The sequence below is a fragment of the Solea senegalensis genome, linkage group LG21 (genome assembly GCF_019176455.1).
Source record: "Solea senegalensis isolate Sse05_10M linkage group LG21, IFAPA_SoseM_1, whole genome shotgun sequence".
Classification (NCBI taxonomy): domain Eukaryota; kingdom Metazoa; phylum Chordata; class Actinopteri; order Pleuronectiformes; family Soleidae; genus Solea; species Solea senegalensis.
The window spans coordinates 17,970,302-17,995,730 of NC_058040.1; the positions used below are offsets into that span (position 1 = coordinate 17,970,302).

The 25,429-nt window shown below is 40.4% G+C and overlaps 2 protein-coding genes across 3 annotated transcripts in view; one reads left to right on the top strand and one right to left on the bottom strand.

The window, feature by feature from the left end:
• The window catches only part of plppr1 (phospholipid phosphatase related 1), a 58,846-nt gene extending 44,176 nt beyond the window's left edge, over positions 1-14,670 (top strand). Inside the window, exons 5-8 of one of the 2 annotated variants that reach the window (XM_044012810.1) lie at positions 2,025-2,275; positions 5,041-5,217; positions 11,699-11,830; positions 12,158-12,358. In XM_044012810.1, the coding sequence (XP_043868745.1) occupies positions 2,025-2,275; positions 5,041-5,217; positions 11,699-11,830; positions 12,158-12,163 (566 nt within the window). In that variant the 3' untranslated portion in view covers positions 12,164-12,358. Of the gene's footprint in view, positions 1-2,024; positions 2,276-5,040; positions 5,218-11,698; positions 11,831-12,157 lie in introns of both variants that reach the window. The other variant, XM_044012809.1, reaches the window with a different exon arrangement.
• A 1,784-nt stretch (positions 14,671-16,454) lies between these two features.
• grin3a (glutamate receptor, ionotropic, N-methyl-D-aspartate 3A) overlaps positions 16,455-25,429 on the bottom strand; it is a 49,389-nt gene continuing 40,414 nt past the window's right edge. The window contains exons 8-10 of the mRNA XM_044011766.1: positions 24,595-24,756; positions 24,409-24,479; positions 16,455-18,148 (exon numbers count right to left, since the gene is read on the bottom strand). Coding sequence (XP_043867701.1) covers positions 17,584-18,148; positions 24,409-24,479; positions 24,595-24,756 — 798 coding nt within the window. The 3' untranslated portion in view covers positions 16,455-17,583. The remainder of the gene's footprint in view (positions 18,149-24,408; positions 24,480-24,594; positions 24,757-25,429) is intronic.

Genomic DNA, 25,429 nt, shown 5'->3' on the forward strand with positions numbered 1-25,429 from the left:
CCAATATCTCAACATTGATGCCGATATCATAACGTGATGCCGATATCACAACGATGATACCGATATCACCAACATTGATACCAATATCACAACATTGATACCGTTATGAGCATGGATACCAATATCTCAACATAGATACCAATATCTCAACATTGATACCAATATCTCAACATTGATACCGATATCATAACATTGATACCGATATCACAACATTGATACCATTATCAGAACATGGATACGATATCTCAACATTGATACCAATATCTCAACATTGATACCGATATCATAACATTGATACCGATATCATAACATTGATACCGATATCACAACATTGATACCAATATCACAACATTGATACCATTATCAGAACATGGATACCAATATCACAACATTGATACGATATCACAACATTGATACCAATTTCACCATGTAACCCTCCAGTTACAAGCCCACTTCCCCTCGGTGTCGCTTATACATACTGTATATGACACTGAACCTTGAATATTTTACAGGCACTTTTCCAGCAAACACATCCACCTTCTTGGCTTTTCTGACTTAATCAAAACAGTTTTGTTGGTTTTTCAAACGATTCGTCTTCACTGTGTTGTGTTGTGTTGTGTTGTGTTGTGTTGTGTTGTGTTGTGTTGTGTTGTCAGAATCACATTAAGGAATTCATATGATTTTTTTAACTCCCAGCTGCTCCTGAATAATCTGCCATAATTTCATGGTCCTCTGCAGCCCCCATCTGAGAACACACACTGCGCTGCACGCAGCAGAGTAATTTCATGGCTAAGCAGGTCAGATAATCAACAGTCATATTTCACAGTAACAGAAACTCTGGTTCTGCTCTCAGTGTTTTCCTCTCTCTCTGCCTGATGTTCGCTCCTCTTCCCCATTACGGTTTTATTTCATTTGATTTCAGCACTGCTCCCTCTTTACGACTTTACGAGGATTTAAAGGTCCAGTGTGTCACATTTACAAGGTTTTATTGGCCAAAATCGAGCAAATGACCCCATGAGTGTGTTACATTTGAATTTGTTTGGGGTTAAACCAACTAAGAAAAGGGAGGAAACAGCAGCAGAGACAAAGAGGGATAAAAAGCTACAGTAAGTTTGTCCATCTGGGATGCTGTAGAAACATGGCAGCTCAAAATGGCCTGAAAAACCTATTTTTTGTATTTATCACTCGTCTACTTCTGACTCTTTTGCTGTAATTTTCCCCAGTTTGGATCATTAAAATCTAATTTAATCAAAAAGGTTTATTCTGAGGCTATGAAAACTAAAATATATAGTATTTATTTTAACTGATTATACACTTTATGCACAGTATATTCCATTTTTCCCTGGACGCTCAGGTGGAAACGAGTATTTCCTCTTTATCCAACCAATATTTATTTCTTTTTTTTTGTTCTTAAAACATAACATTTCCTTGTACATTTCTCAAAATCAATAACTGAGAAAATGGAATAGGCTGGAACTTAAGGCTTATTTTGGCCTAACCTGTACAATGAATGCAATTACCCCAAATATCATAAAACAATAACCACAAAAACTCAGTGCCATTATCTCAGTGCCTTGAGATAATGTATGTTATGATTTGCCGCTATAGAAATAAAATTGAATTGAATTGAAATTGAAAAAACAAGTTTTTAAATATTTAAAAGCAACAAACAACAGCACACATTAACACTGCATTTACGCTCACTTAATTTTAAATGATAATCCTTGACAATTTTAACAATTTTGACTCAATGATCATATAATAACAACACTCCTAAAGTATGATTTGATTTTCTTAATGCAGGTTTTTGATAAATACATACTGGAAAATAATATTTACAACATTTTAGAGACACAATATCTGAAGATTTTAGAAAAGAGGACCTTTATGAACAACTTATTTGTAGATTTAAAGCACCAAGTTTAATATTACCACTTAAAGTAGGAAAGACAATGACGTGTTTAAAAGTCAATTTTAACCCCATATTTCTCACTGTAACTGTCCGTTTGTCTCCGTGTGTCCAGGTGTGTTCGCGTTCGGCCTCTTCGCCACGGACATCTTCGTCAACGCAGGTCAGGTGGTGACGGGCGGCCTCTCGCCCTACTTCCTCTCAGTCTGCAAGCCCAACTACACCGGCACCGAGTGCCGCTTTAATCACCAGTTCGTCGTCAACGGCAACATCTGCACAGGAAACCCGGTCGTCGTGGAGAACGCCCGCAGGTCGTTCCCGTCCAAGGACGCTTCGCTGAGTGTTTACTCCGCTGTTTATCTGACGGTAAGGACCACGATTGTGCCACCAGAGAGAGAGAGAGAGAGAGAGAGAGAGAGAGCGCGTGAATAAAATAAGTTCATAAATCAGTGTAACCACCAAGAATGAGGCGGCGAACAATTCCTGATGTTGTTTGTCATGAAAACAAAACTACAGTGTGTGAGTGAGGCCAAGAGTAAACGTGAAGCATGAAACAAACAAAAATAAAATCAATTTCCTTTTCCCAGAGTGTCAGAATGATATGTTTCCCCTGAGTGGAGTTTGGTACGTGACGTCATTCTGAGAATCTCAACGGCACATTATCGTTATCATTATCATTATCATTACCATTATCATCATTATTATTATTATTATTATTATCAATATTATTATTGTTATTATCATTATTATCATCATTATCATCATCCTTATTATTTCCATCATTATCATTATTGTTATTATTATTAGTATTAGTATTAGCATTATTATCATTATTATTATTATCATCAGTGTCATCATCATTATTATTATTTTCATCATTATCATTATTATTGTAATTATTATTATTATTATTAGTAGTAGTAGTAGTATTAGTATTATTATTATTATTATTATTATAATCATTATCGTCCTTATTATTATTATCATTATATTATCATCATTGTTATTATTATTAGTAGTAGTAGTATTAGTATTATCATCATTATTATTATTGTTGTTGTTGTTATCATTATCATCATTACTATTATTATTGTTATTATCATTATTATTATTATTATTATTATAATCATTATCGTCCTTATTATTATTATCATCATTATATTATCATCATTGTTATTATTATTAGTTGTAGTAGTATTAGTATTATCATTATTATTATTGTTGTTGTTGTTATTATCATTATCATCATTACTATTATTATTGTTATTATCATTATCATTATTATTATTATTATTATATTACATAATTTCTAACTTTGTTGCCGCCTGTCAGGGCAGTTGTAGAAATCAGACTCTGTGAATGAATGAATGGATGAATGGATGAATGTGTGTGTGATGAGCTGATTTTTATCAGACGTAGAGACGAGAAGAGGCGACAGATCGCTGAAGAAGACGAAGAATGAAAGGATTTGACGTGTGTTGCTCCTTAATTGAAAGGAGATAAATATTCATGAAGAGAGAGCGTGTTTGAGTTTAAATGTTACCTTTGTTCTTTTTTGCTCACACTGTCAGATTCTCACACTCCATTCCTCTTGTCATCTTTTATTCCCTGTGAAAGACAGAAAGAAAAAAACCTTTGTGGGTTTGTTTTTTAGACTTGTTTCACTGACATGATGTAAGTTTTTGACATCTTTCGCCGTCGTGACACAGTCAAATCGTACAAATGGTCTCTGTTTTTGTTTAAGGAACAACTTCACATTCTAACAGCACCTGTAATTCTCTTCTTTCTGCTCTTTGTAACAAGAACATCATTCAGCTCAGCTGCACTTTTGCTGACCACGACCAGAAAGAGAGAAACACACATTACACTCTTTTTGAGGTCATTACACTGGCTTCCTGTTTGTTTTATTTATCTTTTATTAGTTTAGAAAGCTCCACTTATTCATCAGATTTGCCTGTAAGGTTCTGGTTATTATGGTCTGTCTCTCGGGAACAGCCTCCCTGAAGACGTGAGGTCAGCAGAGAAAGTTCATATCTGAAAAAACAAAAAAACTACTTCACATCCGACTTTTTTTGTTTTTACCAAAAACAAAAACACCTTCACCAACGTAAGCAGCAGCAGCTTTTCTTCTACACCTGTTCCTCTCTTCCTTCTCTCCCTTCCTACTTCTTTTCCTCACTTCCTTCTATCCCTTCTTACTTCTTTTCCTCTCTTCCTTCTCCCACCTTTTACATCTTTTCCTCACTTCCTTCTCACCTTTCCTACTTCTTTCCCTCACTTCCTTCTCCCACTTCTTACTTCTTTTCCTCACTTCCTTCTCTCCCTTCCTACTTATTTTCCTCATTTCTTTTCCCCACCTCCTTCTATCCCTTCTTACTTCATTTTCTCTCTTCTTTTCCTCACTTCCCCTCACCTTTCCTACTTCTTTTCCTCTCTTCCTTCTCCCACCTCTTACATCTTTTCCTCACTTCCTTTCTCACCTTTCCTACTTCTTTCCCTCACTTCCTTCTCCCACCTCTTACTTCTTTTCCTCACTTCCTTTTCTCCCTTCCTACTTCTTTCCTCATTTCTTTTCCTCGCTTCCCTCTCTCCCTTCTTACTTCTTTCTCTCATTTTCTCACTTCCTTCCTCTCCCTTCCTACTTCTTTTCCTCACTTCCTTCTATCCCTTCTTACTTCAATTCCTCTCTTCTTTTCCTCCCTTCTTTTCCTCTCTTCCTTCTCACCTTTCCTACTTCTTTTCCTCACTTCCTTCTCACCTTTCCTACTTCTTTTCCTCACTTCCTTCTCACCTTTCCTACTTCTTTTCCTCTCTTGTTTCCCCCACTTCCTTCTCTCATCTCTTACATCTTTTCCTCACTTCCTTCTCTCCCTTCCTACTTCTTTTCCTTTTCACCTTTCCTACTTCTTTTCCTCCCTTCTTTTCCTTCGCTCCCTTCCTACTTCTTTTCCTCCTTTATTTTCCTTCTCACCTTTCCTACGTCTTTTCCTCATTTCTTCTTTGATTATGTTTGTGTCTTTTATTTGAGTGGCATTGTCCTGTATGAAAAGTGCCGTGTAAATAAAGTTTGATTGATAAAGAAACAGTTAATGATGTGAACTGTGTTCTGTGTTTTTTCACCTCTTTTCCAGATGTACATCACCAGCACCATCAAAACCAAGTCCAGCCGCCTGGCCAAGCCGGTGCTGTGTCTGGGAACGCTCTGCTCCGCCTTCCTCACCGGCCTCAACCGGGTCTCGGAGTACCGGAGCCACTGCTCCGACGTGGTGGCTGGATTCATACTGGGCTCGGCTGTCGCTCTGTTTCTGGTGAGAACAATGGCCGGGTGAAAAAGTTTTTGGGGGTGGGAACGAGGAGGGAGAGATTAGACGGAGAGCGGAGACGATTGTTCTGCTCGTGAAACTATTTTCAAATGATTGCAACAATTTTCTGCTCAGTTTTGGAACCGACCCAAACGAGTAATTAAATGATTAATCCGGGCGCTGCTGCAGAGTGGGTTCTCTGCCATTTTTAAGTCAAGTCCTGATGGAAATTTATTTGCTAAAATTCTCTTGCACTGCAGATTTTTTATTTTTTATTTTGTGCTTAATGTCTACTTAGATTTTGAAAAGGCAGGTTTAGTGTGAATGTGTGTAAAAGTGGGAGCCAGTTCACTCTGTTTTCGACGGCGAGGGGAATTCAGGTTTAGTGTGGACGTCTGTCGCACAAACACAACAACACAACGCACACTCCCTCAGACGTCAGGTGACCCTGCCGAGTGTTCTGAAAGCACGACTCTGTGTCCATATTCCAGCCGCTCTCGTTCAATATTTGTATTTAATATTTGTGCTTCCATCTTCCCTCCATCACTCCTCATGTAAAATGCATCACCCTGTGTCTCCACAGACACAGAAACAAAACACAGAGAGAGAGAGAGTCAGCATTGTGTGAACGGATTTGACCCTGGTTTAAATGGAGAAGACATTTGTTTGTGTTTGAAAAGTTGCAAACTAGAGCAGGGGCCTCAAACTCAAAATGAACTTCTAGTCTGGTCAAAATGAACTGTTTAGTGATTAAAAATGAATATTATGTCTTGATAACCTGTCATGATGTTGTAATTTGACATATTTAGGATGATATTGTGCTCCATTTCAAAGTAAAAGTGTTTGTTTTGATAGGGTGACAGTTATATACGGCCACACGGTGGTGTAGTGCTTAGCACTCTCGCCTTGCAGCGAGAAGACCCGGGTTCGAGCCCCGGTTGGAACAAGGGCCTTTCTGCATGGAGTTTGCATGTTCTCCCCGTGTGTGCGTGGGTTCTCTCCGGGTACTCCGGCTTCCTCCCACAGTCCAAAAACATGCAATGTGGGGATTAGGTAAATTGGACACTCTAAATTGACCATAGGAGTGAGTGTGAGTGTGAATGGTTGTTTGTCTCTTTCTGTGTCCCTGCGATGGACTGGCGAACTGTCCAGGGTGTACCCCGCCTATCGCCCGATGTAGCTGAGATTGGCACGGCACCCCCCGCGACCCTCTGGTTGAGGATAAAGCGGTAGATGATGACTGACTGACTGACAGTTATATACTTACATGTAAGTATATAAATGATGAATGTATAAAAGGTTTGGGCCAGTTTTCATTACAAATTCAAAGTGAAGGGCCATAGGACATAGACTGGGCAGCCACATGTGGCCCACGGCCCGCAAGTTTGCTACCCCCGGGACAGAGTGTCCCCATTCTCCATTGAAATTTAGTCACAATTCAAATAGCTCCAATTCTCGTGGTCCTTGTTCCTTTTTTTCCTTGAATTTCGACCAAAATGATTGACGAACAACGAGCCGTAGTAAAACAAATCAGGGTTTTGTTCATGATTAAAACAAGATTTCTGAGCGTTTCAGCTTTTTAAATGTGAATGTTTTGCAAAGAAATCATTAAAAACTGAATCGTTTTTGTTTGTGGACAAAAACAAGAACATTACCAGGTTTGACAAACACTGATCAACATTTTATGGACCAAACGATTAATCGATTATGAATATAATCGTTCTACTTCGGGAAAATTACTGGAAAAGCAGAAATATTATGTGATTTTAGAGAAGCAGGAATAGGTTCAATAGGCTGTCGGACATGACTCCTGGGGGGGCGGAGCTAACTCGACTATTTCCCCCCTTTTATTTTGTCTGGTTAAGGTTACTTAATTAATTCCTGTGGGGGAAATTTGACATTCTCTCCTCCTCTTCCTCCTCCAGGAACCTTCGTAGAACTATGATGTCATTCTGATCAATGTTTCATAGCGCGACAGCTCGAGTGACGGATGATGAAGCAGTCGCATTAATTCTGATTCTCCAGAGGCAGCGGCGACCCCCAACACGTGTGTCCTTAAAATCCTCAAAAAAATGCCTCGTCATCATTCAACGAGCTGCCTTTACACTGACGTCTGAAACGCTGCGAAGTGATCGAGTTGTTTTAGGCCGAAAAATGAATTCTCTCTGATGCTTCATTACTTGATTGTCAAAGGGCAATGAGTGTAAAAGCAGGGGAGCGGGGGGGTGGGTGTGAGGAAGAGGAGGAGGAGGGGGGAGTTTGGCTGATTCGATTTCTTCTTGATTAAAAGAGAAAGAATCAAATGGCCCTTTTTCAGCTGTGATTCATCATAATAACTTCACTTTAAATGACACTATTGCACGACCTGCTGGAAATGAACGTATAAGACGGCACGAGCGTGCGTTTGAAGAGGGTAGACGACGAGATGAAGCCCAAGATCTCCAAAATCAGAGCATCTCTCCATCATGATGGATCACTTTGAGTCATGTGATGTCCGCTTTGTGTCAGTAGGTGGCAGTAATGAGCTGTCATTTTAATCAAGTAAAATCCACTCTTTACGACCCCCTTCTTTTCCAGGTTAGTAAGCACATGGTTGTAAAGAAAGAAATAAAAGTGGAATTAGCTTAATGCAGTTTGTTAAAGTGGTGTTAAACGGGTAAGCGACGCTCACTCAGCTGCTTAAAGGACTTTTATTTTTATTGAGCAAAAATAAATGCCCAGTGTTTGGTGTGTGAATTAAGAGTTGTGTTTAAGATAAGGATAATTGGGTTACTTTTAAGCGCAGCATAAGGGATTTAAGCAGGAAGTTAAGAACCTGGGCAGCAGCAGCACAAATAAAACAACGTGCTGTTGACGTTGAAGACAAAGAGAGGACAAAAAAAAGCAAACGTTGGAGGAACTTGTTCAACTCGACGTCTCAGATTCAGCCTCCAGTTCTTTTTATTTGAAGTTTAAAAGTGTTAAGTGAGATTAACTCGGCCTTTTCTATGCCGCGGGTGCAGAAAGTACAAAAGTAGTTTTTCTCAGTGTCAGTGTGGACAGAACAAAAGGCCTGAGAACAACGAGTGTTTACCTCTATATTTGGTCCATGCTGAAAGGAATGAGACATGAGAGGAATGAGGTTGTTTAACAAGCATTTATTATTAACTAACGTTAAAAAAAATCCCCGCGTTACAGTCGGCGGGATTCAAACTACGGAGCAATCGCACTAATGAAGTGAAAACTTAATTAAGAAAACGTAATTAAATATGTCCGAGCAGGAAGTGCATGTAGATCACTGCACTCTGTGCGTCTTCTCTTATAATAATCATAATTATTTCCTGATTTGTTTCAGTAGTTTAGATCATTTTTGGCTGACGGAAGAGCAGAAAACGTCAAAAATATAAAACCACGTGTGCGTTCTCTGCTGATCCACGTAAAATCATTTCGCCTCAGAACAGTTGTCTTGTCCTTGTCTTCTTTGCAAGCTGCTATTTACTTCTGTTTTAGTGCATTTTAAAATCTTTATTCGCTGTGATTATTGGATACCAGGCCTCAAATTTCTGTCAATTTAGTAAATGATGGTCCTATATGAGTGGACACCAGTGTGATTGACAGCTAGTGTTGACCAATAGGAACCTGGAACCTTACGTCCAGGTCGCCTTCTAAGTGAAGTCATTTTCCTTCACTATCTGTGTTTGAGGAAAGCTTAAAGCCGACAGTGTGTGGTCACCATGGAGCGGCTTTGTCCTTGGATTATGAGGAGGAGGAGACCACTCATGAGGCTCTAATGAGGGATATAGGCTTCCAATGATTGACCCTTAAAAACTGACATGCGTGGAGTCAGTGATCTCCAGGGAAACATGAAAACGGCAAAGTCAATCGTCACCTCAGCAGTTTTGAACCTTCAGCGAAGGATGAACTCGGGGGAAATGCCGCTCCTTCGCTTATACGTGGACCTAATGGTCCTGAAGAAGTTCATCAAGGTCTTGTCACGTGAGGAACGAGGCGGTTTGATGGACAACCAATCTTGAGGGGCGGGATTAATTGGCACAAAGAGGAAGTAGAAAGCGGGTATTTGCTCAAATCCCTGTGGATTTTTGGATTGTTTCCTGAGAGCAGATTTAGGGATCAGTGGCAGGGAAGTTGGTGGTGGAGCTCCAGGATGATACCGGCACCTTTCTTTGATCTGAGAGTCCTGTAAAAGGAACCTTTAATTCAAGGCCTTTTGTAGTTCTGTACATGTGCGATGTCTTATCATGGAATTTCAAGACCAAATCCCGTTGTTTTCTCCCTGTCACGTTTTAAGTGGCTCCAAAACACAAACGTGGATTTGGCTCATCTCGATTTTTCGTGGTAGAAAAAAAAAAGAAGCACCTTTTATTCATACGAGGCTCAGAGCCAAACCTCGTATTGTCAGTATTTCCATGGCAATAAGCTAATTTCACTTTCCACACCTGAGGCATTAGATTACACAGCGTGGGTCGGAGAGTCTGTCTTGGCATGGATGACAGGACACAAAAATGAAAAGGGAAAAAAGTAGCCATCTATAATCTTTAGGGATGCAACGGAGTGAACAAACACACACACACACACACACACACATAAATGGATGCTGTATTTGGAACAAAGACCATGTTTGGGGTTTAAACCGGTCGCAGCCAGGAGTTGATAAGAACAGTCCTGTGAAAACAAAAGGAAATCTGTATAAAGTTAAGCTTCATTTTCAACATCGTTGACTTGCCGGATCAATCATCAGCACAAGTAAAATGACAGAATTAACCAAAGGGTCAGTTAACCTCCACTTCTGAGGCGGCTAACTCCGCCCACTGCAGCCGTAGAAGTGCAAGGGGGTGTGGTGTGGTTGTGAAATCTAATGTCGAGTTGTCGCTGTGTGAACGAGAGTGTTTGTAAAAGAGGGGGAGGAGTCTGAGACAACGAGGTGATTGCTGACTGCTGATTGGACAAGAGCGGGATGTCAGAGTGGACCAGTGAAGCCAATGAAAGGTAGTGACACACTGGCGTTTGACCAGAAAGACTTTAAACCCCATGGTTCTCAAACTGTGGTGTGTGTACCACCAGCGGTACGCGAGCTTCCTGTGGTGGTACTCGGGTACTCAGAAATACTGTATATACCAGGGTATGTGATCGGGGTTTGGCTGAGGAATCGTTGTGTTTTTCTGACTGTTTTTCTTTATAATCACTTATTAATGAGCCAATAACTATCAGTGAGTACAAGTTTTACACTTATCTTTAGGGCTTAAAGCAGGGGTGTCGAACATAAGGCCCACGGGCCAGAACCGGCCCACTAGAGGGTCCAATCCGGCCCACTGGATGAATATGTTATGAATTATAATTTAATCGTAATGTGAAGTATTAGATTTTTCACTTCCAGATCACCTGTGACTAAATGCTTGTGATCTGTAAGTTATAGTGCACATGTGTATATGGTCAATTTAGGCATCATATTGTTGAAATTGCACTTATTTCTCCAAGAGACATCATGTTTTGTAAAAAAAGATTTGAAATTCTTGTTTCTAGGTTATTATGCTTATTATTTCACTGGTCTGGCCCACTTGAGATCAAATTGTGTTGTATGTGGCCCCTGAACTACAAGTTTGACACCCCGAGCTTAAAGGGAAGTTTATCGTGACTATGGATGAATAAGACATAGTAATAGTGATTCTTCTCATGGCATGGTTCTCAAACTGTAGGACGTGTCCCACCAGTGGTACGTGAGTTTCCTCTGGTGCTGGTAATAATAAATAAGACAACAGATGATAATAAATCACATAACAATAATAATGATTAGATTCATCTTTTATCTCTCTCTCTCCATCTTAATTTAATTTTACTGCATCAGTATATGAAGTGTATGTGAGGATGATGAGAGAGTGAATTATCTTATTGGGAATAAATCTGCCTCCTGTGGAAAGTTCATAGCTGGCTCAGTGTTTTCTCAGGTGGTACTTGTTTTCACATGAAAACGTGGTTTAAGGGTGAGGCGTTGCACTTTTTAAGGAAAAAGTGTTTGTGATGTGTCCAATCTCTGTGATTCACTGGTTTCCTCGGTGTGGGTGTACGAGAGATTCAAGTGCCACAAACAAGGAAACCTTGAGCATCCTCCGGCAGTGAATCACCCTGCTTCATTTTCCTCCTGCAGTGCTGCCGCCACAGGGCATGATTGCCCCGGAGGTTTTTGGGGGTGAGACTTGTCTCTCACTCTCTCTCTCTCTCTCTCTCTCTCTCAGTCTGTCTTCTTTGATTAACTAGTCCACAGAGGGGTTCAGACACGCGGCAGATGTCTCTAATGACTGATGGACAGTGTGCAACGAATTGAACGGAACCGCTTTGTGGAGACGTGGCTTTAATATCTCCTTAAAATGAACCTCGCCATCCGAGTGAGATTTCAGCCGCGCTTCAGTTCCATGTCGGGGCGGCTGTCGCGTCCCTGTCAACGTGTGTCACCGTTAATTCCCAAACTCTTCTTTGTCCTTCTTTTTCACAGGGTATTTGTGTCGTGAACAACTTCAAAGGCGTCCACAGTGCGGCGGTCAAACAGAAGACGGAAGACTACCGCGGTCTGCCGCTAATGACTTTCCCACGCGTGGAGAGTCCTCTGGAGACGCTCAGCGCACAGGTAGCTAACAACGCCTGACCTGGAATCTCATGAGACAAAAAAAATAAAACTTTTATCTATTATACGATGTGATTTATTTTACCCGCAGTAATTGGTTGAGCTCCCTCAAGGCCTTTTTTTTTTTCTTAGATGAAAACTCACACCAAAATCCACACATTCCTCAAACTTATAATTTGGTTTACTGGAAAGTCGTTTTGTACTTACGTTTTCTGTTAGTGTAATTTTGCTGAAATGAATTCAAAATTCCTTTTGAGTTTCACATATTGAGTTCACCATTTGTTCTTTTTTTCTTCCTTTCTTTTTTCTTTTCTTTCTCTCACACAAAAGCAATGACACATGCACATGCATGACTTAACTTTTTTGCACTACCAACTCCTTTCCTCTCCCCTCTCCTCACCTCTCCCTTCCGTCTTCCTGCGTCTCCCTTCACCTCCCTCCTTTTTCGCAGAACCACTCGGCATCCATGACGGAGGTCACATGACTAAGGGGGCAGCACCGGGTCACGTTTGCGTCTCCACAGCACTTCCAGACACAATGACGAGGACGCATGCCACGTGGCTCCGAATGCTTCACACACACTGAGAAAAGGAACACGCCCCACTCCTGATATTATATCTGTTTCATTCACCTACGTAAGGGGGGGAGGGGCAAAATCCACCATGTTTGTAATGGTTCTCATCTCGTTGAGCTATGCTCAGTTACAGCACACAGATTAGCATCAGAACAACAACGACGACAAAAAAAGAGAAAATCACAAAACAAAACTTAAGCACAGATTATTTTTGAAACATGGGACATTTCCTGCCCCCCCCTCCTTTTCCAGGTGTGTGGTTTGTAGTTAGAGGACAGTGTTTTGTACATTTTGTATGAGCGAGTGCTGTAGCCTAACCTGACGGTGTTACACCCACACACTTCCTGTCAGCTTATTACATCACAGCTGAGAAACGCACCCCCCCCCACCCCCCCCGTCCGCGTGTCAGTCACCGCATCCGTCGCCGCTCTCAGTCTGGGAAAAAAAATAAATCTGTTATGTAAAAAAAACAAACATAAAAAACAGACCTATCGATGTTGTTGTTCCCGTGATGTTTGTCCTTTGTACAGAAAAAAAAAGAAAAAAAGAGCGAATCCTTTCTTTTGTTATCTCACTGTACATTAACTTGACCGTGTCAGGTCATATTTTGTAAAGATTTTTGTTAATCTGTATGACTATTATGATCCATATGGACCTGTTTGCCTGCTGTAAACCTGGATATGTTATGGTATCAGTTAAGTGTTTTTGGAGGGGTGGGAAAGACCCCTCTCTATTTTGGAGGAAATGACGAGGAAGAGTCTGCGTCATACTCTGAGTCAGGAAATGGGGTTCAGCTCTTGTAACGCCATGTTATCAGCCATTTTATGTGAAAATACTAGTCGAAAGAAAGGCCCAATCCCATTTGTACCCCTTCCCCCCTGGAACTGAGTTACCAGAGGTAAAAAAAAAAAAAAAGTGGTTAAAATTTAACCCTACGAATTGGGACTCTCCTTCAAGAAGCAGGTGCGACAGTTTTTTTTTTTATTATTCCTGGAGGTTCATTAAATAAAGCCGCTGTCAGCTGTTCAGCTGTTGTGTTTCCGCTTGTATGAACTAAGATAATTATATACCTGTCTGAAGCAAAGCTGTCGGAAAACCTTGGGAACACTCGAGGAGCAGTTTGTGGCGCTTACAAGAGACTGCAAAGAAAGTTTTGTTGTGTTTAGCATAGCTAAACCTGCTAATGAATGTTATCTTACAGTTTCTTTGGATTTGGCTAATATGTGAAAAAATTATGTTAAACAGTGTTGGCTTCATAAAGCTTTCCAATGTTAGCCTTATGAAGCTAACCAATGTTAGCTTGACAACGGTTAGTTTCTTTGGATTTGGCTAATATGGGAAAACATTGATTCAAGTCAACCAACATTAGCTTCCCAAAGCTTATAAAGTTAGTCTTATGAAGCTAACCATTATTAGCTATATGACAGTAACATTAGTTTCTTTGGATTTGGCTAAAATTGGGAAAACATCTCTTTAACACCATTTATTCCATCATTATCTTTATAACTTAGCTTCTTTAGTTTGGGTTAATCTGGGAAAAATCTCGTACAGCGAACCCATAATAGCTCTGTGAAGCTAACCAACGTTTGCTTTGTGACTGTAACATTTGTTTCTCTGGATTTGATTAAATGTAAGTGGGATTCTTTTCACCCTAACCCTCGACAAGAACAAGAACACATGAACGTGTAAAACGGAGAAGGGCTAAGTGGTCGGGGCTGAGGGTGAAATGGGTTTGAGCCAACGTTTGTTTCACCCCAATTTCCTGATTCATTGTGATGTTAATAGATGTTGCTGTACAGAAATGTCCGGTGGGGCTCGCAGCCTGTGCCAGGTCTACCTTAGAAATTCTCATTTTTAAGATATGATGGGGGGGGTAAAAGAGATACAAATGCTTTTTGGAGTGAAACTGAGTTATTAATTTGCCCCTTGACTGGCCCTTTTACAGAAAACAAGGCTAATGACTGCTTCACTTTTCCTCCTCGAGGTCTCTCTCTCCCCCTCTCTCCCCCTGTCCCTGAGCCTCCGGTGGATTGTGATGCAATGTTGTGACTCCATTTCCTATTGGAAGATACAGTTTGCCCCAGCATGAAGAGAGAAGTCGAGATGTTTTATAAATATTCCTGATTTGAATAACGCTCATTATCATTGTGATTATTATCATATTTTACTTTGAGAGCAAAAGAAGAAGCGTTTCGGTTTGAAATGCTGCATATATTTTTTTTTTTTTCTTGCTTTGTCCACAAATTAAATAGTCAGTAGCAACAATGTGGTCTTTGTGTGTGTGTGGTGTGTGTTCTAAATATTCTCTTCTTCAGCATTTTCACACTGAATTGAAACATTAAACTTTAGGATAATCTGGGTAACTCATATATATTTACCAGTGAACAGTGACTTAAAAGGAATCTGAGGATAAATCTGGGAGTGTTTAGAGTGTAGAGTTTGTATTATCTGATTGTGTTCCTTCTCACAGTTAAACAACCTGAAAAGAGGTCATTTATAAATCCGTTTTATAATCAGGGAAAACATCTAATATGGTTTGAATCATCAAACATTTGAATGTTGGCCCGGTTAAGGGAGTAGTTGGCCAAACCATGGCACACTAGACGTCTGAAGATGTGGTCGTTGGAGAGACTGTTCTCTTTCTATCACCTGAAACCAGTCTGGTCGTTACACTCTTCGTCTATAAAGCATTTTCACACAGCGCTGCTGCTCGCTGGTCATTTTCTCTTTAACACGGACCATTTTCTGTGAACCCAAGAGAGGATTTTCTGCTTGAAAATCCCAGTAGACCATCAGTTTCTGAAAGAGTCGGACTCGCCTCGTCCGGCACCAACAACCGTGGCTCGCTCAAAGTCACTTAAATCACATTTCTTCAACATTTTGATGCTTGGTTTGAACTTGAAGGGATCACAGTGACCATGTCTACACTCCTAAATGCATGAAGTTGGAGTGGCTCAGTGGTTAAGACCCTACCTTGTGTACCAAAGACATCATGGTCGCAAGTTCGATTCCACCCCTGGCTAAGTGTACTTGATTCCATTGTAAGTCGCTTTGGATAAAAGCGTCTGCTAAATGACATGTAATGTAAAAGTTGCGTCCTGTAAACAAGCAGTTGAGAAAAACGTGTTTTTTAGACCATTAACATATCTCTGAATATCTACTTTTGTCTCGTACAGTCTCACATCTTGTGAGGCGACACGTTTCACAAATTAGACCCAACAAACGAGCAGCGATGGCTTAAATTTCTTAAGTTCTTCCTTTGGTTGACACGTCTCGCTACGACCGCACCGACGCACCGGCGACGTGTTGAAAAAGTCCCACTCACCGACAGAGACACACAGGACGTGCTCTCTTTAGCATCGTCAGGTTTCAGCCGGCGTTCACCCTGCAGACACACTGGCTAAATAGATAGGAGCTGCCTCTGTGTGTGTGTGTGTGTGTGTGCGTGTGTGTGTGTGTAGTGCAGCAGAATTTGACCAGGCCATGTTTTTGTCTGAATGTGTCTGTCATCCAGCCCAAACAACTCAAATATCGCTTTCAATGGAGGCAGCAAAGCTCTGAGTGGGTTGTTTATGAAAAGCTGCAGGGTTGTTGGGTTTTTTTTTTATTATTATTGTTATTATTTAAAGTGACAGTGGGAGGAAACAAGCAAAAGCAGGTTAATCTCAACGGCCAACTTGAAAGAAGTAATCCCTTAGTTTTACCTGTCAGTAAAAGCAAATGTAGTGCTTTCCCGAGTGTGTCAGTGAGCGACTGTGACCTTCAGACTAACAGAATGGATGTCGTTCTTCTTCATTTGCATCATAAGCGTCCACCTCAAAAGACAAAAATGCACATTTTGTCCAGTTATGCTTCTGTAGAGGCATCGTGTCCCAAAATGGCAGTAAATTACTTATAAGGATATAAAGGATATATGAGGATTAAGTGGTAGAAAATGGACGTTGAGAAGAAGAACTCAGGGCTCCTCGCTCAAAGGAACGCCTCACCCCGATGAGGTCACATGGTCTACAACATTAAAGGTGGACTGAAGGAAAACATAAGTTGCAATCAAAGTAAGTGCAAATAAGAGAGGTAATCTTTAATAACAGAACACATTAAACCCAAACAGAAGAAATAAGGAGAACAAGGTCTCAGCACAGCGGGGCCTGCTTCAGTGTATTCAGGTTTTTTCTTTCTTTCTTTTCTAATTCACTAACATGTCAGACGGTATTTGTGTTGCCCTTTGAGGAAAGGACCATATGGTTAATTTACTGGTAATCCCAAGTGTGTTGGGTTGTGTATCAGATTAAGAGAAGGGGTCTAAAGGTGTTGGTTTTGGTCCCTGACTAGAAAACGTTCTAACATAAGTTAGAAAGAAGCCATTTGACTTCTTCAGATTTGAGTGTTGTTTATAACCCTGAAGCCTTTACATATAGATACAAAAACCAAAAAACTGGACCAGAACTCAAACTCTGACAAGGTAAAGGATGACTTGTAGGTACAGAAGTGCATTAAAGTGATCAAATCCACCACCAGATGCTGACCAGGTGTTGGTCATAACGTCATTATCTTCTACAAGCCAGTCAACCAGGAAAAACAGCCAAACACTCAACTGTCAAAGGCCCGAAAACATTTAATTATCAAGGGTAAAAATCATCAGCGTCACCAGCAGTTCTTCTTCTTCTTCACCTCCAAAGACATGAGGGTTTTCAGCAAGACACGAGGACAGAAAGACTTCAAAGAGGTCACTTCACACCCTCGGTGAATCTCAACGTAAGACTCAAGAGGTGAATTAGTCCATTAAGCTTAAATACCGAGGAGTCTTCACACGTGTGATCGAGGTCATGGCAAGCAGATCCGTGTGCCCTTGAGGAGGCGAGAGAGGGTTGAAGGAGGAGATGAGAGAGAGAAGAAAGAATGGAGGGGGACGTGACGAGGATGAGGGGGGGTCGCACACCTCTTCAGCAACAGCAACAAGCTAGTGAGATCAGGTTTGGTTCAGGATCCCTGGTTCCACCTTTGGTTCAGTGCCTCACGTCCAGCACATCTGGAAAGTGGAACATCTCAGTCCAGCCCTCCCGAGCCTTAAGGAGGATTTCGCTTCCAGAACTCTTCCAGGTGAGTATCCCTTTTCCTAGGTTCTGGAATCTGGTCTGATGTCAAACCAGGTTTCTCCAGGCAACAAAACAAAAGAGCGGCGCTTTCAGAACTCCGGGAGTGTGTTTGTGTGCTGGTTAGTCTGTTGGTGGGCCTGCGTGAACTGAGTGAACTGGTTGGACTGGAGCGCTGTGACTTGGCTGGGCGCAGTCTGGTTCGCCGTCTGGTTTTCCGATTGGTACTGTTCTATCTCCCTCTTCCTCCTCATCGCCGTCTGGAGCTGCTGCTTGATGATTTGGATTTGACTCTCCAGTTCTGACAGCTCCTGCATCATGGGGTTGCGGCCGCAGTCGCCCGCGGCCAAACCCCGGCACTGTGTCGAGGCCCCCGGCCCCGGCACGTGTCCCTGGCTCAGAACCCGTCCTAACAGGTCAGAGCGGCCGTTAGACGCGGTCACTACGGGCATGTGTTTCCCCAGAAGGGGGAGAGAATGCGTGTGAGGCAGGGCGGACGGGTTAGAAGAAGACGAAGAAGACGAAGTAGGAGGAGGAGGATCCTGTGACGGACGTTCCAGGTCGTTCTGCATCTCCTGCGGAAGGAACCTCCGCCTGTTGCAGTGCGAGGACCCGGCCGGATTCCATGACGCGGACTGGTTGTTCCCCTCGTTGCACCTGAAGAAACAGACACAGAGAAGAAAAATAATAATAATAACAAAAAAAACAACTTCAACTCTTTTCTTACCAAGAATAACAAGGTGGAGAAGTTGTTTATCGTCTGCCTGGATTCTTACAGGCTGAACCCTTCATTAGTCCAGAGCCTCAGGTGGCATCTCTCTCTTCTTCTTATATATATATATATATATATATATATATATATATATATATATATATATATATATACATATATATATATAGTACAGTGCAGAATTATTCGATGCATGTTGATGAACATGAACAAAAAAAACAGAAGAGAAATGTTCCTTGTCTCCCTTACTCAGAGCAGAATGATTGGTCACCAAGATAAATAAAAAAAGTGTTCTCACTGACAAAAAAACCAACTCCTTTTTGTGTGTTTCTGTTTCTGTCATTTCAGTGTCATTACCAGGTCAAAATCTGAATTGCTCTCATATCTTGACAACAACAACAAAAAACTCCAATCGCCTTCTCTGCCCACTGCCGATGCTCCGTGTTTAAACTCCCGGAGTCGCCTCGACCAGCGGATAGTTACTCATTTTTGCATTAACAAGCAAGTGGAACAGGCGTACCTATTAAAGTGGCAGCTCCGGCACCCTCCCTGTTTCCTTCTATATCCCTCACATCTGTCTCTTTCCACCAGATACTCTCCACGTGTCTCTTTTCAAAGTTGCCGTATTCTTCCCTTCATTTACATTTTCATAAATATTAATCCCTCACCATAGGCCTACATAGTTATGCATGTCCTCGCAGCCTACAATAAATCCAAGGCTGCTTCTACTCGACTACTTATATTTTTGTGTGTAAACCACGATGACAAAGTCAATATTCAGCTCAAAAACCCAGCTCACTTTGTGTTTCCCTGCGTCTGTGAGACGTTGCAATATGACACAATATTTCACCGCTAACCACTATTTCCCAGCGCATCTGTCAGTGCAGCTGCTGCCACTGCCAGTCAAAAACAAAACATGGGCACAGCTTGTAGCTCTGCTGAATAGGTGGTGGTGGTGGGGGACGGGGGACGGGGGGGGACGCCGTCCTTCAAAGAGCGGGGACACAGGTGCTGCGCGGAGACGTGCAACCTGCTGAAGAGTCCTCCCGCCTGCTTTTAAACGACCTTTCTGACAGATTTAGTCTCGGGTAATTACACTTCTTTTGTAATTGAGCTGTGCTCCAAACGAAAAGGCACGTCAGGAGTGAAACAGGGACGCACAATGTGAGCTTTGTGGCTGCTTTACTACCATTTTTGAAGACGCAAACCGACCATTTATCAACCAACTAATAGGTGTTTGTTTAATGAGTAAATCACAGCTTCAAGTTATGCAAGGTTTAAAAGAAATAGCCACACAATTCTGACGTAAATTGGTCACTTTATTAGATACACCTAGTCAGTTCATCAATTTTGTTACGTGTCTAAGATTAAAGTCAGAATTCTGAGATTAAATTTAGAATTCTGAGGAAAAGTCTGAATTTTTAAGATTAAAGCCAGAATCCTAAGAAAAAATCAGAATTCTGAGGAAAATAGTCAGAATTCTGAGGAAAAAAGTCAGAATTCTAAGATTAAAGTCAGAATTCTAAGAAAAAAGTCATAATTCTAAGATTAAAGTCAGAATTCTAAGAAAAAAGTCATAATTCTGAGATTAAAGTCAGAATTCTGTGATTAAAGTCAGAATTATGTGATTAAAGTCAGAATTCTGAGGAAAATAGTCAGAATTCTGTGATTAAAGTCAGAATTCTGAGGAAAATAGTCAGAATTCTAAGATTAAAGTTAAAATTCTGAGATTAAATTTAGAATTCTGAGGAAAAGTCCGAATTTTTAAGATTAAAGCCAGAATTCTAAGAAAAAGTCAGAATTCTGAGGAAAAAAGTCAGAATTCTAAGATTAAAGTCAGAATTCTAAGATTAAAGTCAGAATTCTGAGATTAAAGTCAGAATTCTGAGGAAAAAAGTCAAAATTTTGAGGAAAATAGTCAGAATTCTGAGATTGAAGTCAGAATTCTAAGAAAAAAGTCAGAATTCTGAGATTGAAGTCAGAATTCTAAGAAAAAAGTCTGAATTCTCAGAATTCATGCTGTTTTATTTTATTTACTTTTTCTTACATAATACTCGACGACACCAGGTGCCACTCTGTTCCGCCTTGTGTACCTAATAAAGTGGCCAGTGAGCGTATTCTTCATCTGGAGTTGTTCACACACCACGGACTATAATTGAAAAGTGATGTACGGCAGTGAAAATAATCCCTACTGGAATAAACGTGTCAAAGCGTGAAATATTTTAGTTATTATAACAAGTATAAACAGAGGAATCGATCGCGCTCTCCCGGGACAACATCTCATTTAATACGGCAGTTAAATCATAATTATTGATCTTATAGTAACAACGGATAATCTTGTTTGAGTGTGGTTGTCGGTTTAATCTCTCTCTCTCTCCCTCTCGACCTCAGCACTTACCACTGGTGCTAAATGACAGAATCTTATTGGCCATCAGGCGAGTGTTTCAGGTTATTACGGAGTCTGCTCTTAATTCTGTCACTGAGACACTTGTCTCACGCCTCAGGGTTCTTTTTATGTTTTGAAACACAGCCACTTGAGAAATGAAATATGATTCTCGACTTAATACGCGGTTTAAACCATTTCATTTCTTCGCCGTGAGCAGGTTCGCTTATGCAATAGTGTGTTAACTAACATTGAAAAAACTGAAATACAAATCCAACTCAAATTGTAATTGTAAATTAGTTTCATATGTAAGCCGTTTGGGTTCATCATTCATCATACAATGTTTTTGTTTACAATGTGAGACACAAGGCGACAGAACATTCATTCATCGAAGTGAAGCAAACTTCTCGTCTTTTATTTTTGAATTTTGCTCATGTTTTTCCTCAGATTGAGCTCCTGCTTTAATAAACTACAATGACCTTTTTGAATCTTGCACCTGGGAAATACTTTGTACTTTACTTTGTTATTTATATTTCCAGCAACTTTTACTTTTACGCCACGACATTTCCTCTAACTGTCTTTGTCGCTCGTTATTACCAAATAAAACTGTCCAGTGGTTTTTGAGCTTAATGCAAATATATAATATAAGTCAGACTAATAGTGAGGTTTGGTGGCCTGGAGAAACGCCTGAGGGTCTGCATGAGTTCAGTCCAGGGCTGGAGCAGGGAGCAAAGTGGAGGCAGAAAATCCTCTGAGAGCAAAATAACTGGTTATTGTCTATAAAACGAACCAAAAAAACAATCTGGTCCACGAATTAACAGCTAGAATAGACTGATTTTGTTGCACGACAACGATGTTTTCACATGCAGGACATGAGACATTTTGTCAAAATACTGGGACGCGTGAAAGAGTATCTGTACTTTACTTTATATTTCTAGCAACTTTTACTTTTATTCCACTACATTTCCTCTAAGTCTCTTTGTTACTTCCGAATAAAATCATTTGAAAAATCCAGTTGAAAGACAACTTGCCCTACCACTGATCCACCATGACTCCTAACGCCTCACTTTTTTATTTTTAATACGTTTACTTCTAAAACTTAAGTACATTTTATATCAGAATAAGGACTTTTGATACTACAGTATCAACTTTAAGACTTTTACTTAAGTAATATTATAAAAAAGTGACTTCAACTTCTTTCAAAGTAATTTTCTGGGTAAGATACTCGTACTTTTACTCTAAACGTATCCTTTAAGGTACTTTCTACAGGACTGTTTATACTCAGCGTGCGTCGTCCCTTCAGAGTGTGGAGCTAAACTGGAGCAGAATATTTCAAAACTAAATAAAGTTCCAGTGTTAAAACTGTGTCTCTGCATGACGCTGAAGGTTTATGTAACTAATGAGAACAAAGAGTTTGGAAAAACTGTCCCCCCCAAAATGAAGCTCTCATGATTCACTAAGTCCTCTCCTCCCTCCTCTCTGCTCCTGCTGTGACAAACAATACTGTGTAACATCAGCAGGAGATTATTTCCCTCCCGACTCATAATTAGCTTCCATCTCAGTGACCGACAACTCCACTGTGTCTCTGATTAAAAGACGTCTCTTCACTCGCACTCGTCACTTATTCTCACCCTGATAATCTGGCCAAAGGGAAACACGCTGAAACATTCTTTTGTAGTGGGAATAAAACAGGGATTACACAGCATTTTATGCTATTTATTATATTTTATATCATTTTGATATATTTAGTTTATTTTTTACTTTGTTTTATTTATTAAGTTTAGTTTGTTTTTTTAAAATGTAAAAAAAAAACTTTTTAGGAAACTGTTTTTAAACTAAATCAAATCTGACTATTATTATATTGTTTATTTGTTTAACATTGTACACATTTGTGATTCATTGTAGATAAAGCATATGTTTATACTTTTTTACTTTATCTGTATTTTTTTACTTTTTTGTAAATATATATGTAAGCTATATATATATAAAGTTAATATGTATATTGTACTTTTCACTTTTTATGCTCTTTTTTGAACAGTTTTATTCTAAGTATTTTCATTTCTTTTAAAAAAACAAAAACCTTTTTATTGAATGTTGTTGAAACTGCGTCACTGTTTTGTTTTTATTCTGTTCATAAAAGTGTCTCGTGAATAAAAGCCTCACGGTCTTATTTCATTGGCGAACGTCACAGTGATTGTTGATTGGCTCGTGCACAGCCAATCACGTTCGTCCAGGTGAACGGCGGCGCGGACACTTGACTGTGTGCTCCCCTGACTGTGTCTCTCTCTCTAATCTCTGCTTCACCTCTCGGATTATTCACGCCAAAACAAAGGATTACAATGGAGAGATTAAATAAAATAACCGGATGTCACCGCGTGTTTTCTGATCGTCTGTCATGAAGCTCGTGAAGCTTGTGATTCCACGTGGATGAAAGTTTGGGGTTCCTGTCCACGGAGTCATCTCGTCACAGGCGCCCAGAGGTGAGTGTGCGTGCGTGCGTGTGTGTGTGTGTGTGTGTGTGTGTGTGTGTGTGTGTGTGTGTGTGTGTGCTGTTTTTGCTGAGTCATGCTTTTTTGGCTCAATTCAACCCTCTGTGTTTTCTGTGTCTGTGTCACAATAACGCGGCTGCTCTGTTTAAGCCGATGATTCAGTTTCATGATGCGCGTGAAGAGTCCTCTCACAGCTGAGGATGAGGATGATGATGAAGATGCGCAGTTGTAATGTGCACGTGATTTAAAAAAGTGCATTTAAAATGAAGCAGCAGTTGAGGTTTTTGCTTGTCTTGTTGTTGTAAATTGTTGTTGTTGCTGCTCTGGACAGCAGGATTGTAACAGTTAATCCTTATTTAATTCAAATTAAGTCTGGTAATAATTTTGATAATCTGTGAATTTTCTTTTATAAAAGTAAAAGAAGAATCTGATTTCATATTTCCTGCTTCGTTTGCACCTTGATGATGATACAGTTTATGTTTTAACGCATTTGTGTTGAAATCAACATTTTCTCAAGTATTTTACGCACCAAATGACTAAGAATTATTATTATTGTTTATTATTATTATTATTATTAATAATAATAATAATAATAATAATAATAATAATCATCATCATCATAATAATAACAATAATAATGATAGCATTATATCGTCAGGCTCTTCATGAAGCTTCTCGACAAACAAATAAAGCAGACACACACTTGAATTTATTTAAAACACAAACAGACACACAATGACAAACAATAAAAACAAATTTGAATGATGATAAAGGTATGTTTTTTAATACTTGATGTAAAGGAATCTGCTGACTCTGCATGTTCATTAGTTGACTGTGAATGTTAAAATTATTATTTTGTCCACAATTTGCCCACTTGGCCAGGAAATGTTTTAGTGTTTTAATTTGTCTAGTGGCCAAAAATAGCACGTGTTTCCCCACAAAAATCATAATTATAGGACTATAAACAGCATGGATGTTGATCCGTTTTCAGTGGAGTGACTCCTGGGATATTTCTTGAGATATTGTAGAGTTTGCTTGAGGATTTTATTTGTAGCAGTGACGGCGGGACTGAAAAGTTTGGTCCTAAAACTTCATACTTTGTGACTTCTGGTAGATTTTAACGATGACATCAATCCATCATATACGCTCAATTTAATACTAACGTTGTGTTGACAATATACGGTCATCTTGTGTGAGTCTGTCTGACTTAATTTTGTTCAGGTGTGTTTTTCTTCTCTTAGGGTAAAAATAATCCCGAAGTCACTCTTGTATAAGTGTGAATGCTCCAGAGCAGTTTCCGAGTGCCTGAACTCACCTTTTCTCCGGTTTGGTAACAGTTGGCAGTTTGTCATCAGTGAAGACTGAGTTGAGCGCTCGGTGTAATCTCTGCAAAACAAAAAAAGCACGTTAAAAAAGACGTTACTGGTCTGGTGTCTAAAAGTTCTGCTGTAGTTCTTCTGCGCTCTTATTTTGAAATGTCGCTGTGGCCTCGGTCTCTCACCTGACTCGTGTGCAGCCAGTATTTGTAGCGCGGCTCTTTGACTCTCGGGATGACGAGCTTGTACACGATGTGTTCGGCTATGGTGGTCAACAGAGACAAGGCCACGCCCACACACAGCATCACAAACAGACCCGAGAAATGTTTGATGCCCATCTGCAGCGTCTGGACAGACGGAGACACAGACACAGAGACAGAGAGACGAAGAGACAGGGAGATGAAGAGACAGGGAGTTGAAGAGACAGATAGACAGAGACACAGAGAGACGGAGACAGAGACAGGGAGACAAAGAGACAGAGACAGGGTGACACAGAGACAGGTAGACATAGAGATGGAGACACAGAGACGGGTATACAAAGAGTCAGAGAGACGGAGACAAAAGAGACAGAGAGACAAAGAGACAGAGACAGGAAGACAAAGACACAGAGACAAAGGGACAGGGAGAGAGACCAAGAGGCAGGGAGACAAAGAGACATAGACACAGAGACAGAGACAGGGAGACGGAGATAAAGAGACAGGTAGACAAAGAGACAGAGAGATGAGACACAGAGACAAAGAGACAGAGACAGGGAGACGGAGATAAAGAGACAGGTAGACAAAGAGACAGAGAGAGAGACACACAGAGACAAAGAGACAGAGACAGAGACAGGAAGACAAAGACACAGAGACACAGAGACAAAGGGACAGGGAGAGAGACCAAGAGGCAGGAGACAAAGAAGACACAGAGACAGGAGGGGAGGAGATAAAGAGACAGAGACAAAGAGACGGGGGAGAGACCAAGAGACAGGGAAAGAGAGGCAGGGAGACAAAGAGACATAGACAGAGACAAAGAGACAGG